This window comes from Bactrocera neohumeralis, chromosome 2 (assembly GCF_024586455.1).
Source record: "Bactrocera neohumeralis isolate Rockhampton chromosome 2, APGP_CSIRO_Bneo_wtdbg2-racon-allhic-juicebox.fasta_v2, whole genome shotgun sequence".
Classification (NCBI taxonomy): Eukaryota; Metazoa; Arthropoda; class Insecta; order Diptera; family Tephritidae; genus Bactrocera; species Bactrocera neohumeralis.
In genome coordinates, this window is record NC_065919.1 from 47,716,231 (window position 1) to 47,731,190 (window position 14,960).

The 14,960-nt window shown below is 37.7% G+C and overlaps 1 protein-coding gene across 1 annotated transcript; it reads left to right on the top strand.

Annotated features, from left to right (window-relative positions):
- The first annotated feature begins 335 nt into the window (after positions 1–335).
- LOC126750997 (homeobox protein GHOX-7) lies at positions 336–1,172 on the top strand. Its single transcript, XM_050460887.1, has 2 exons — positions 336–814; positions 877–1,172. Exons 1-2 carry the CDS (start codon positions 532–534, stop codon positions 1,170–1,172), a joined length of 579 nt encoding a protein of 192 aa, XP_050316844.1. The 5' UTR covers positions 336–531.
- The last annotated feature ends 13,788 nt before the right edge of the window (positions 1,173–14,960 follow it).

Below are 14,960 nucleotides of genomic sequence, written 5' to 3' on the forward strand. Positions count from 1 at the left end.
ATAACAAAACGTTGTTGTATCATTATTTGCATGAGCGCATCTGAAGTGGCCATTGCGGACCAACCACATTTCAATTTGTGCTAATCACATCTGAAAGATAATAAATGCAACTACCTGAATATGGGAGCGCCTTACGGCGCGTGTGTGTTTGTGTTTATGGCTGTATTCCGGCATGTTGGTCTACCTTTGCGGTTTTAGCTAAGGGTAACGCCCATTTAGCGTATCAATTATGCCTCAATGGGTTTAAATTGAAAGTGAGTCGCAATTTGCTGTTTTGTACTTTTTATTTTGTTTTTGTATGTATATACTCGTATCCTACAAACGGAACACTGGGCGCTACAAACACTGTATGGCAAAGAGGGATGGCATATAAACCCATGGATGTCCAGCTAAACACAGAGTTACTATCCTCGAAGATCCTTAAAAAGGCACAGCATTCGCAAAGACCGTTTCAGTACAATTTTATTTGCAAACTCGTCAAGATCAAAGGAATATTTTCAGCTAGCCTATTTATCTTCAGCAATCGTGAATATGAGCGACTTTAGCATTGATTATATACTGCATCGTGCGGGCGAAAGATATATTGGCACAAATGCTTCGATTGGCATTGTGGAGCGCATTAAATTGGAGGAACAGCACCGGCGCCAACGCGAAGCTTACGAAACTTATCAAGCCGGCGTAGCCGTTGAGTTGGCTAATATGGCCGCTGGTGTTGTGGACGCAACGATGAGCGCATTCAATCATGAGAGTGTGGCGCAAATGCCCATGTTCGATTGGTTACAGTATACGCGCTATCATCCGCCGCGTTTGCCACGTAAGTATGGAGTCCCTTCGTTCACTGATAGCATTACTAAGTAGGAATTTTATTTTGCTCAGGCACATTACGTCAACCAATCGCCAAACGCACGCCCGGACGTCTGCCACGCATCCCTTTCACACCCGCCCAACTGGAAGCACTGGAAAGTGCCTATCGCACAGCCAACTACTTGAGCGCGGAAGAAGCTAATCAGCTGGCCGAGACGTTAGAGTTGACTAATACTCGTGTTAAAATTTGGTTTCAAAATCGACGCGCACGTGAGCGACGCGAAAAACGCGAGCGAGATGAGAGTTATGAGTCCACTATCTCATCAAATGCTTCGAGTCCCGAACCGCAAAGTGATATTGTGCTATAATTAAATGATTGTTCAGTTCAAAAAATGGATAGAACATGCCTTGAGAATAACTATATCTTAGTACAGGCAGCGGTTAGAGAGCTCGTCTACTTAGGTATTGCGTACCTAAACATGAGTGATCCTCGGATTTTTGTATATACTTAACCGGAAAACATTCGAATCAATATCCGCAAAAGAACGGTTAACTCGACAGTATCACCCGAAAACTATTTGGATTACATTTTGTGTCACCATAACAATAACTTAGAAAGTGGATATAACCTTGTGGTTGTGATTATTAATAAGAATTTAATAAATAGCAAATTATACAATTGAAATAAGTATAGCATTAAATTTATATTATTCGTAATAGTTGTATAAAACCCGATGGAACAAGCTAGCTGCGTGTAAAACTGCAAAGTAATGTGCAAAACCGTGGATCGGAAGAACACAAAATTCCCATTGGCACACGATAGAAGAGACTGTAGGAACATGATCGGAATACTAACTGGTCACTGCATGAAATGTCTAGAGCAAGGCACCGGGGAAACAACTGAGCATCTCTAGTGCACTTGACCCGCACTGACAAGACTACGCTGCAAGCTTCTGAATTCGCGTCAAGCGCAGGCATTCTAAAGAATGACTACTCCTCATGGACCTAGCAAATGAACTCTATCTGGTATCGTAGAGGATCAAAACTGGCCTATGCTTGGTTCATTGATCTACCAGACTACCTAACCTAATAATTGTATATATGTATATACATATCATGAGCTAAAATGGAAAATAACGTAACATCACTGTTCGTAAGTTTACAGGCGAAGGAAAAACGATATAATAGAAAACACTTATATTGAAACAAAATTTGAGTTTTGATTAAAAAATGGTTATATTGTATATTGGTTATATCTGAGGGCGAAAACCGAAAATTTTGTGCTACATCCTCTTCTTTACTCTCGAAGACACCGCTTACGCGATTATAGCGAAGTTAACAACGCCAGTCGTTTCTTCTTTTCGCTGCGTGGCGCCAATTGGCCACTGTAGTAAATGTCACAAGGACCTACTCGCCTCAGTCCTTGTCCCATCAGCCAGCAACATATATGAGGCTGCTATATATATTTCTGGCCTAATAATGAAAATATGAATATTTATCAACGAAAATGCTTTTATTGTTTTTCAAAATATTCTCCATCAAGATTTATACACTTTTGCATGCGCTCAAACCAATTTTCGAAGCACTTTTTCCACTCCGATTGAGACACCTCCAAAACATGGTTTTTGAATGCTTCAACAGCATCTTCTGGCGACGAAAATCGTTGACCACGCATTATTTTCTTTATGTGTGGGAATAAAAAGAAGTCATTGGGTGCCAAGTCAGGGCTGTACGGCGAATGACCCATCAATTCGACGTTTTGGCCGGTCAAAAAGGCGCTGGTTTGAGCCGATGTGTGAGAGCTCGCATTGTCATGGTGCACAATGATTCGTCTTCTCTTGTTCGTTTTTCGAATTTCTCCGAAGACTTCAGGCAAACAAATGGTGGTGTACCACTCAGAATTGACCGTCCTACGTTGCTCAAGCGGAACAGTCGCCACATGACCAGTTTTGCCGAAGAAACAGGCGACCATTTGCTTCGATGTGCTTCTTCCACGAACAACTTTCGTTGGATTTGGCTCGTCTTGGAAGACCCACACGGTCGATTGCTGTTTGGTTTCGGGCTCATACGCATAGATCCATGATTCGTAACCTGTGACGATCTTATAAACGTCTTTTGAAGCACCGCGATCGTAATTTTTCAGCATTTCCTTACACCAATCCACACGAGCCTTTTTTTGAGCGATTGTCAAATTGTTCACGTACGGCATCGATGTTTTGTGGCACAACGGCTGTTTTTGGACGACCTTCACAGAATTCGTCTTTGAGCGAGCGTCGGCCACGATTGAATTCGTTGTACCAGTTTTTCACAGTGCTATAGGATGATGCTTCATAGCCATACAAAGATTTTAGTTCATCGATGCACTCTTGTCGTGATAATCCACGTCGAAAGTTGTGAAATATGATCGCACGAAAATGTTCACGAGTTAATACCTTTTTTTTGGCCGAGATGAATTTTTTAATTCCCTGTAAATAAAACAATTCACGATTAAATGACAAATAATATATATAATAATAGAAATATCCTTCTAAAGCTAATAAGACCAAATTACATTGCATTCAAATTCAGGAAGCAGAAAAATTCAGGTGGATCTGGTTAAGATTTTTATATGAACAACAATCGTTTCGATCACTCTTTATAAAAACCAGTTTGTATAGTTTTAGATATTACTCCGCCAGGCATCTGCACCCACGACTCACGAATTCTACTTCCACTCGGTTAAGGTAAACGAAATCAGAAAACATTCAGAGATATTTAAATTTTATAAGGCAAGAAAGAATGACCACTGTGTTGAGATATATAATTAATGAAGTAGTTAGGAGTAAACTAGTACTGTCTAGGTACCACGCCTACTCAATTGTACCAACTACATAAGGACAATTGAATAGGCGTTGATTAATATCTAATATACTTATGTGCAGTGTTATAACATTGGTGGAAAGTACAAACCAGTTCGTCATAAAATCCTCCTACACAATTAGTACGCCAATTTTTAATAAGACAACAACCATAAATCTATATTACCCACCATTTATTATGAAACAATATATACCCGTAAACCCCACTTAAAATTAAAGTACTTTAATAAGGGTTGATTAAGGGCACTATGTATATGGTATTATGATAATAGATAGTGATAGATAAATAGAATAGAGATAATATTTACAATAATCGCTAAAATACTATACACGGCAAACGTTTTTTCTCATAAATTGCTGAGCTAACTCAGTAAAATTTGCTACAATTAAAAAATGCGATAACTATCGAAGACAAATTTTCATATCTTTTATGATATTAATAAAGTATCCGTAATAAAGTCTAATCGTAAGAATATTTGAATAAGCTTTATGTAGGTGTGATTCCTTTTACAATTCCAAGTGTCAGTGGCGTAGCTACAACTTCGGGCGCCCGGGGCCAAGGATGTTCTGCCGCCCCGTTTATCTACCTACAAGTTTCATGAGGTGGTGCGAACAAAAGTGAATTTTTTCAAAATATCGTCGATATTAAGTATATAAAATTTAGGAACTAGAAGCCACACAAATTCTGAAGTTCCAAAATTCTCACAATACGGTTTTTGAGGAAATTGATAATAAATTTACAAGACATCTTATTAAAAACCGTAGAAAAAACCCATTTTCGCCCTATATCTTGTACACTTTTAAAACAATTTGCAGAAATTTTTGCCCGGATTGGAGTTTTTAAATACCATTTTTGAAAATTTGGAGAAAAAAAGTATTTGTTACATTCAAAGCATAGGGTAAATGTGAGAGTGACACGTCGTTTTTTTTTTGTCACTCCTACGTCGCCATGTGTCGCTCTCACAGTTTGCCCTATGCTTCAACTGTGACATATCCGTTGGTTTCCCCAAATATGTTCGGTTAAAGAAACTATGGAAGTTTTTGTCTGTACACGAGGCTTGTTACAAATGTTTCTTGAAAATGGAAAAATTATTCAATAAACGAATCCATGCTCGTACTACCTTAAGAACGAAAGTCGTTACTGATTCAAACATTTGTTACTATAGTGTGATTTTGCAGTGATCAAAGCTAGAAAAATGCATTTTTTAAGTTCTGTCACTATTTTTAAGAAAGATATAAGAAAAATTCAAAGGCTGAATAGTATTCGAGTAAAAATTAATATTTTTCATTGTTATTCCAATTATTACATTGTGAGTGTACAACTCTTTATCTTTTATAATAAATTTTGTAAAAAAAATTTGTTGAAGTATTTTTCTAAATATTAAAAAACAGCTAAGATCGTTTTTCCGCCCACAAGACGTTGCGCCCGGGGCCTAGCTACGCCACTGCCAAGTGTTAATATTTGAAGTAACTACAAATTTCATTACTCATATTTATTATATCGCTTGACGAAAAAAATCACAAAACAAACAATACGATTAGTAGTGATATAATCTTAAACCTTTCAGTAAATATAAATAGCTTCTAAAACAGATGTTGGAAAACAAATATTCAGTGTTATCATCAGGGCTCAAGCCCACCCAAATGAAACAAATAAAACAGAGTCAATTGTAAACTAAGAAGACATAATATGATTGTGTTATATGACGTATACTTTTAAGTAGCGTTTTGGTGGTTTCTTCTCACCATTTATTGCCAAGAATGTTTTGTGTTATCTTTCAAACGGGGGAACTTTTAAGCAGTTTGATTGTTTTTAGTTTTTTCGTAAGCAGAAGGCATATGACTATTAATGGGAAGTCATTATACTTTATGGTGTCTTAAATGAAGTTCCTGTGAACCGCCGTTGATTGGCTGAAACTTGACTTTGCTGATGGGACTATACAACAAATGATGTCATTCGCTATCAGTTGATGTGTGAAACCATGAACGCCAATTGGCTGCTAGCCAAATAAAAGAAAGATTATAAGTGTGGCTAACTAGAAGACATCGACTTGATTGAGTTAATGTAGTGATATGATGTAGCTCATTTTATATACATTGTGACACACGAGCATCCGGAAATGATATTTTGCTTTAGTTGGTAAGACTGTCCTTAATTGCTATGCCAAATATGAGTGCGATCTGTGAACCAGATTGTTTACACCAGCTGCTTAAGTCGGTATACCTCGGTAGTGCGTTGCGATTTTTACAATGGATAAAAATATCGAACAAATAACTTATCTCAAGTTTTGTTTTTCTAACCAAATTTCGTGCACGGAATCGTTGCGAATGTTGGAAAAGGCTTAAGGGTATTCAGTTTTAACAAAAACACAAGCCAAAGACGATCTAGAGATCATTGAAGACATGCCTTGGTCTGGACGACCGTCGACCTCTTCAGCTGATGATAATATTACAAAAGTGAAGGATTTGGTGCTTGAAAATATTCAGGAGAGCGTTAGTGAAATGGCCAGAGAGCTCAACAAGCGAGTTTGTTTGGTGGATATTCTAGGTATGAAACCCGAACTTGCTCGACTCGTCCCGATAAAGCTGAATTTTATTCAAAAATAGTGAAGTAAACAGGTCTCTTTGGACACGCTTGGTCGTGCGAATTCCTATGCCACATTCATGAAGAGTATTATAACCGCCGATGAGACATGGTTTTATGAGTTTGACGTGCAAAGAAGTCAACAATCATCGGGTCCATACCCGTTTTCAGTCGATCGAAGAGATAAAAAGAATTCGCTGAAAGAACTGAAGGCCATTCCAAAAAGTGCTTATGAAAAGTGTTTCGAGGACTGGAAAAATCATTGACATAAGTGTATTACATCTGGTGGGGATTACTTTGAAGGCGACAAAATAAATGCAGCTAGTAATTAAATATTTTGTGTGTCATTTACAATTTCCGGGGACTTTTTTGTCACAACGTATATAAATTCGTATGAATATATATTTTTTTTAAACGTAATAAATGATGATTTTACGTTTCATTGAAATTTCAACTAGTGAGAAATATAAACTAACAAGCAATATTTTTCTTAATTTATGAAGTAAAACAATAAAAGCTGTAATAACAATATAATAATAATGATATTTGTTACTTTCTTAGATTCTTAATAGATCATGAAACGTTGTTCTTTTCAGTCTGCGCCTGCTATTTCTAGTCTCTCCTAGTTGTCGGGCTTCAGTGTTTACATTATTTTGTAACCTTTTTTCATGTTTCATTGAATTCCAGATGTCCAAATAGGTTTCAAAGTTTGATTGTAGACTAGGATTTTATTTGATGTTGTTAAGGGTGATATCTTGCCGATCAACCAGTTTATTTTGTGGTATTTTAGTTCCTCCTTACTCCTTCCAATTAAACTTTGCATCCAACGTCATACCAAGATATTTCACCGAGGTGGAGTACGAGATTACTTCATTTCCAATATGTAAGGGGATGTACGTAAAACTTTTGTCAGTGAAGTTTATATGGATTAATCTAGCATTTCTGTGTCCATTCTATGTGTCCATTTGATTTAGTGAAGATTGCAATCTGTGCCACGACTCAACTTCATTTTTGCCGGTCGTAATGATGCAACCTGCAAAAGTGGCGATTTGGAGGCGTAGGTGTGTCGCTAGTAAACAAAATGTTTAAGAGTGGTCCCAGGACACTTTCTTGGGGTACACCGGTTTTTATCGGCTGTAACGTAGTACCTATACATATGATTGTCCCTGCTTGATTCTGAAGTAGCGGTTGCTCAGGTAAGAGTCAACGAGATCGGTTAGATACTGTGGAAAGTGAAGTCTTAATTTATGAAATAAGCCATGGTACCATACTCTATCGAACGCCTGGGATACGTCAAGAAAAACAGCTGTGCAATTGTGCTTTTTTTTCATCGCATCTTCGATTAAGCTCGTTATTCGATGAACTTGATCGATTGTGGAATGTTGAGATCTAAATCCAAATAGATGAATGGGTATAGGTCCCTTTTCTTCAATTATGTTCTGAAGTCTTCTTATGATTACAGCTTCAAGCAGTTGGGGCAAAATAGACAACAGTGAAATTGGACGATATGACGAGGCTTCATGTGCGCTTTTGCCAGGTTTTTGTACCATAATGATTTCAGTTACTTTCCATGACAGTGGAACGTACCTGAGATTTAAGCAAGAGTTTATTATCGTCGTAAGCTTTGCTATTGCTTTTCGTGTTAGATTTTTTAGTACATCAGCCGTCTTCAAGTCTAAGCCGGGAGCCTTTTTTGGTTTAAATCTACTTTTAATAATATTTTCTACTTCTTTATTTTTTGCTGGTTGGATTTCACCCACATATTGCGATTCTTCCAGCTGCGGTAGAGTACCATTGAACGCAAAAAGACTAAATGTTTTACCGCTTTTTCTTCGTCGCCTCTGGCCCAAGATCCCTTTGGCTTTCTGAGGGATGCATACGATAATATTGGTTTCCTAGAATTTTTTACCGCTTTCTAAAAGGAATAATCCGTATGTTTGTTTGGCGTTGATTTCTTAATATAATTAGAAATATTTTGAGGAAATCGCGTGATTTGCCATTATTTACGTAGTTTTCTCTTTTTCTTTATGAGTTCTAAAATATCGGAAGGATATTTAGTATAAACGTTTTTTTGTTTAGGAACAGGAGTACTTTTCCAAGCCGATTCTTGAATAGTTTTCGTAAATGTATGAACTTCATCTTTTAACATATTTTGAGTAATTATATTTACTTTAGAATCAATATTTTTGTCGAGCATAACTTTGAAATACTCCCAGTCCGTATATATAAATTCATATGACTAAATGTGTTTTGTGACTTGGTCAAATCAAGTCAAATCAAGCCAAGTGTGATTTGATTTGTTACAAAGTAATGGTCTTCGGATTGTCCTTTCTATAAGATAAGAACATGCAGACTCGTGAAGTGATGTGATTTGTAGTAGTGATGTTCATTAATGTAGCAAGGTGATTTTATGTGGTGATGTGATTCAAGAGAGAGTTTTTTGTTGTGATGTGATGATTTAATATGTATGATCATATATGATCATATGTGCTTTAATGCAGTGATGTTTTTTAAGGGCACACCTAGAGTGATTGCCTAAAATAAGACGATTTTCTGGGATTAAAAAAATACCACTCTATCAAATGTTTTAAAAATTTAAGGGCATATTAAGAAATACTTATAATATTGTAGTAAAAAATTTTTGGAAAAATATTAAATGTTTTCGAGTTTTTCGAGATCTCCAAAGGCTGCTGCAGTAATCCCAGATTTCTCAGTGAATGAAAGGTAAAAAAAATTAACTAATATAAGATATTGTAGTAGGAAAAAGGCGTCGATTTAATAAAAATTATTATTTTTTTAATTTTATAGAGATCGGATAACGAAAAATGTTTCCAAGTAATCACTCAAGCAAATTTGAGTTTGGTGCTATCTCAAAAGCTAATTGTAATATCGATTTATAATTTCACGACAAAATTTTTAAATATCAAATCGATTTTTTCTTCAACAATACAAAGTCATGTTGACAAAACTTGAGTATTGTATTTCATTTAGCATCACGTCGCTCATGTTGGTATACCCTGTAGATATGCAATGGCATGCTAATACGTCACATGTTGTAAAGTAAAGGTTTCCTCTAATATTTAAGAACGATCGTGCTTTAAATATAATCCAATTTGAACTTAATATGGGGATAATTTTATCTACGAACCTCGTTTTCTGATAGTGTCACACAATCTTTGCTGCTTTACAGAAACTGTTGCCGATTCCGCGGAATTAACGAAAATTTAGAAGATACAAATGAAATAAACTCATCATTTGCTTTTCGTCTTAATCTCTGCTTGTGAAAGTGCAATTCTAAGTAATTTAGAAGACAATTAATTCCTTCTTATCTGCATTACCAACTATTGTAATTGCGCTAATTGCGGTGGACATACTTATACATAAATGTATCTAAATGCCGTTATGGTCAAGTGGAAACAATATCTTTGTTACCAATTAGATTTTTGCGAATAATACCACAATTCCGTTTAATATGTCTATCTTATCTTAATTACGGTACTCTAACGTAAGCTATCGATCGCATGATATAATTGTTAGCAAATAAACAGTAAATACTTTTGTATGCGTGCACTAGTTTACACATACACAACCGCAAAGTAATTATCTATTTAGAGCGCATGCCACAAAGAGGCCGCTTAGATGACAACACCAATAGCATCTGTCACCGCAAACGAGCGCCTGATCGGTATAATGGCCATGAATATTTCATTACGAATTTTTTCATCCTTACTAATTGCATCCCTTTCGAGTGTATAAACAACAATAATTTTGTGTGAACTGTGCTTTGCTCAAGCAGTTCCTTTATGTATCGTTTTAGCAGATTGTCTGCTGTGATAACCTACAATTGTGGCCTCATACATATATGTAAGTACATAGAAATAGAAGTGTATGTACGTAGACAATCGAATGTGCAGTAACATTCATTAGTGTAGTCATATTTACTTCCAGAATTAGCAGCTGATGAAAACGATGTCTTCAAATTTCAATTACTTCCAATGATACTATCGGCCTCCCAGCGCTCCACTACAATCAGACAAACAGTAGTTGTCACTTTTGTTTGCTGTCAACAACATTTTACTGTATTACACTTTTATTAATAACTCAAATAGTTAATTACATACATATGTATTTACATACATCAACTTCATTTCCACTCAACGGCGCTCATTCTGTTATCAGATTCTAGCTGTATGTCGAAACAACTACAATCATTTTGTCAATGTATTTATCAACTTGAGACACCTGTCTCTGCAGTGTCTGTTTGTTTGCTCGTGGATTCCCCACTTGTACGAATATTCATGAACGACATTTCTTTGATATCTCTGTAGTGTCACTTCATATTAAGCTTATCCGAAATCACTTAGGGGACTTTTTCAAATTCATTACAAATGGGCTGAAAAAATCATTTTTATAACTTGACTTTCCAAAACCAATAATGCTTAGCTTGAATGTTTTACTTCCGCTCCTTTTGCTAGGTTTTATTCCCGATTATAAAAAAAAAAGTTAAAAAAAGGTTAGCAAAGAAAATATAACAGATTTATTACATCATTGCCGAGCATTTTAATTCTTATTTACTGATAGTAATTAAACGAGCCTTTTCTAAATAGAGTTTCCTTAAAAAATTGGGTTCACATAATTTAAAATTAATTCTCCAAATTTTCATACAACATATTAGGTTGTCAAAAAAGTCTAAAAAATTTGTGCAGTTTATGGACCCGATACAGTTTCCATTTCCACCGCACAACGATGGTTTCAACGTTTTCGTTCTGGTGAAGAGGTGGTCGAAGGTGCGCCACGCTCCGGAAGGCCTGTCGTCGAAAATTGCGATAAAACCGCTGAATTGGTCGAAAGAGAGCGACATAGTAGCAGCCGTAGCATCGGTCAAGAGCTGGGCATGAGTCATCAAAAATTCATTTCAAATTCAATAAAAAAAAAATTCAATAAAAATACAGCAAGACTTTTTTGACAACCCATTATATAGTACATTGGAGATAAGCTAAGATAATATTTACTAAATAGTTACTATTGTAGAAACTCTAAATTCGAGACATATTTCTGCGTTTCTTTTCATGTATAAGTACGAGTACTTATTTTTCTAGCTTAAAGTAGTCTAGAGGATGGAGTCATGTGTAGAAGTTCACGCAAGTGAGGAAAGTTCTTTGATTGCCATTCACTTTGGAATGGCCAGAAACGATTATTTTACGTAAGACTCAAGCAGTTCATGACTTCCCGTCTTGGACCGAGTATCTTCTGGGTAACCAGAGAACATCTGTTTTAAGGTGAGCTAAAGTGAGAAGGCGAACCATCCCGCGTTTGAGACCCGCGCTATGATTAAAGGGCATGCACCTGGATGGTCCAGTTCCTTAATTGGGAAGCTGCCGATACCCAGCTGATTGATGTCCTCGTAAAAATAAAGGCTGACATCACCGTCGTCCAAGAAGTGCGATGGACGGGACAAGGACAGACGAGTAGGTCCTTTTGATGGGTGGGAGTGAGACTCCGTCGCCGAGTCCTGGCATTCACGCCGGCAGTTGAAGATCTAGCCACAATCCGCATCAAAGCGAAGTTCTTCAACATATCGCTTATTTGCGCCCACGCCTTGACGGAAGAGAAGGACGATTTGAAGAAAGATGCTTTCTATGAGTGCTTGGAGCGCACCTATGAGAAGTGTTGGTAAATTCAGCATCCACGATGTAACATCCCCAAACAGAGATTGATCGGTTTCGCCGGGATTAGATTCCAGCACAAGAAATTTCATCAAGCTACCTGGCTATCTCCGATTCGAAAAGTTACCGTGTTTCAGATGTGCGTACACTCCGAGGTCCTAACATCGGCTCCTGCTCTCTGAGAGCTCTCGTCAGCAACTCGGCATAAGGGATCAGTGAGACGGCATTTCAAGCTCCTTACGTACAACTGCAAGCGAAACCATTGGTTTTCGGAGAGGCAAGAGAACAGCTGGTACGATGAGAAGTATCGTATCGCAGTGCAGAGAAAACAGACTGCCATTACAATCGACCACAACACGTGCGGGATGGGATAGATACTGAAAGATGAAGAGGGAAGCGAGACGCATTTGCAGAAAATAAAAGAGAGAGGTCGAAATGCGTGAATATGAAGTTCTTGGCAAGCTGGCTGACAGAGATAACACTCTACGATAAGATGCAGCGACAGAAAGTTTCAAGACCGGAGCATACTCGTGTAGAACCTCCAGAGGTGTTCTAGTGACTGATACCCAGAGCAAACTAAAATTATGGTGAGAACAGCCTGCTAAATGGAAGTGAAAGCATAACGCCATAATCGATGACGATAGAGCAGACGTTCCATTGCCCGACCATGAAGACGTTCGAATAGTAATTACCCGTCTGAAGAACAAGAAAGCGGCGAAGGTCGATGGACTGCCAGCCGAGCTATTCAAACAAGGCAGCGAAGAACTAATAAGGACCATACATCAGCCTCTTTGTAGAACATGGTCGGATGAAAACATTACCGACGATTGTAATTTAAGTGTGTTCTGCCCAATCCACAAAAACGGAGACCCCACAATCTGCGCCAACTACCGTTTGATAAGCCTCTTCAACATCGCTTATAAGGTTCTATCGAGCGTATTGTATGAAAGATTAAAGCCCACCGTCAGCTAATTCTTTACTGGCGTGAACACCGCTTACGCGGTGCTACCCAAGTTAACAACAACTGTGGCTTTAAGCCTGGAAAATCAACATCTGACCAGATATTCACCATATGCCAAACTTTAGAAAAGATCCGTGAAAAGTGGATTGACACACACCATCTCTTCGTTGATTTTAAAACTGCTTTCGACAGCATGAAAAGAAGCTGTCTCTATGCCGCTATGTCTGAATATGGTGTTCCCGCAAAACTAATATGGCTGCGTAAACTGACGTTGAGTAATACCAAAAGCTCCGTCAGGATCGGGACGAGACCTCTCTCTTAAGTCGTTCGATTTCAAACAAGAACTCAGACAAGGCGACTTCCTTTTGTGCGGCTTCTTCCATGTACTCAGGGAGAAAATAATTCGAACTGAAGAACTAAATAGAGAAGGTGCCATCTTCTATTAGAGTGTACAGCTGCTGGCGTACGTCGACGATATTGATATCATTGGCCTCAACAACCGCACCGCTAGTTCTGCTTTCTCCAGAATGGACAAAGAAATGAAGCAAATGGATCTGGTAATGAACAAGGGCAAAACGAAATATCACCTGTCATCAAACAAACAGTCGTCGCACTCGCGACTAGGCTGCCGCGTCATAACTTCGGAGTCGTAGATAATTTCGTCTATCCTAGAACCAGTATTAACAGCAATAACAATGTCAGCCTAGAAATCCAACGCAGGATAACTCTTGCCAACAAGTGCTACTTCGGACTGAGTAGGCAATTGAAAAGTAAAGTCCTCTCTCTAAGTCGCTCATAATTCCCGTCCTACTATACGGTGCAGAGGCTTGGACGATGACAGCAACCGATGAGTCGACGTAACGAGTTTTCGAGAGAAAAGTTCTGCGAAAGATTTATGGTCCTTTGCGCGTTAGCCGGCGAATATCGCATTCGATGGAACGATGAGCTGTACGAGATATACGACGATATTGACATAGGTCAGCGACCGGATGGACGAAAACACTCCAGCTCTGAAAGTATTCGACGCAGTACCCGCCGGGGAAGCAGAGGAAGGGGAAGACCTCCACTCCGTTGGAAGGACCAAGTGGAGAAAGACCTGGCTTCGCTTGGAATATCCAATTGGCGCCACGTGGCGAAAAGAAGAAACGACTGGCGCGCTGTTGTTAACTCGGTTATAATCGCGTAAGCGGTGTCTACTCCAATTAAGAAGAAGAAGATCTCTTCTGTCAAATTTTATGGCGTCTACCGTATTTTAAGGTTTTGAACAGACGTCACTCTACAACTAACTTATCTGTCAAAAGTTAAATAAAAAGAAACTGCAAAATTCTGTTATCATGATAGTAAATACAATGTACCTGTATATGGTAATACTCGAGGACGAATTCAATCACTGAGCGGAAATAATAATAATATCGGTTCATTTGTTATGTTCACAATTACATTTTAACAGAAATGAGCAACTCAATCAAATAAAGTGCTGACTTGAGTTCGATAATAATAGATAGTTTATGTCAACATTGCACCTTAAAGAAATGTAATTAGTGTTTAATTGACTACGCTTGCATTTCCTAATACCGCCGTACAACACCGACATGTTCTGTTCGACTATGTTCGCACTGTAACGCGTTTGGCTCTTAAGCGATATCATCGGCATGTTAACACCGCAAATCCGAAGTAACGACGCATATTTTATACGACGAATACGACTTAAGACAGCTTATAAAAAGCGAGCAATTGTATGAACTTTTAAGACTTCTTTAATGAGAGAAATTAGTTTTTTTAATTGATTCGAACACTATAGTATTTTGCAAATATCGAATGTTTTTCCTGTGTTTCCTGTAACATAAAAATATTCGGGTCAGTTAGCTTCAGCGCGTAAAACTTTAAACGCGTTTTTTTTTCATCCTAAATCTAGCTAAAGATATTTGATAGGAAATGCTAGTTGGCAACACGTTTAGGGAAAATTTCTTTGACTTCAATGACAAAAAGTAAAAACAAAAAGGTTTGAAAAAAATATTTTCATTGTTTGTTTATTATAGTAGATACTTCTCATTTGTTCATACACTTAACATAAATAAATAAACAAA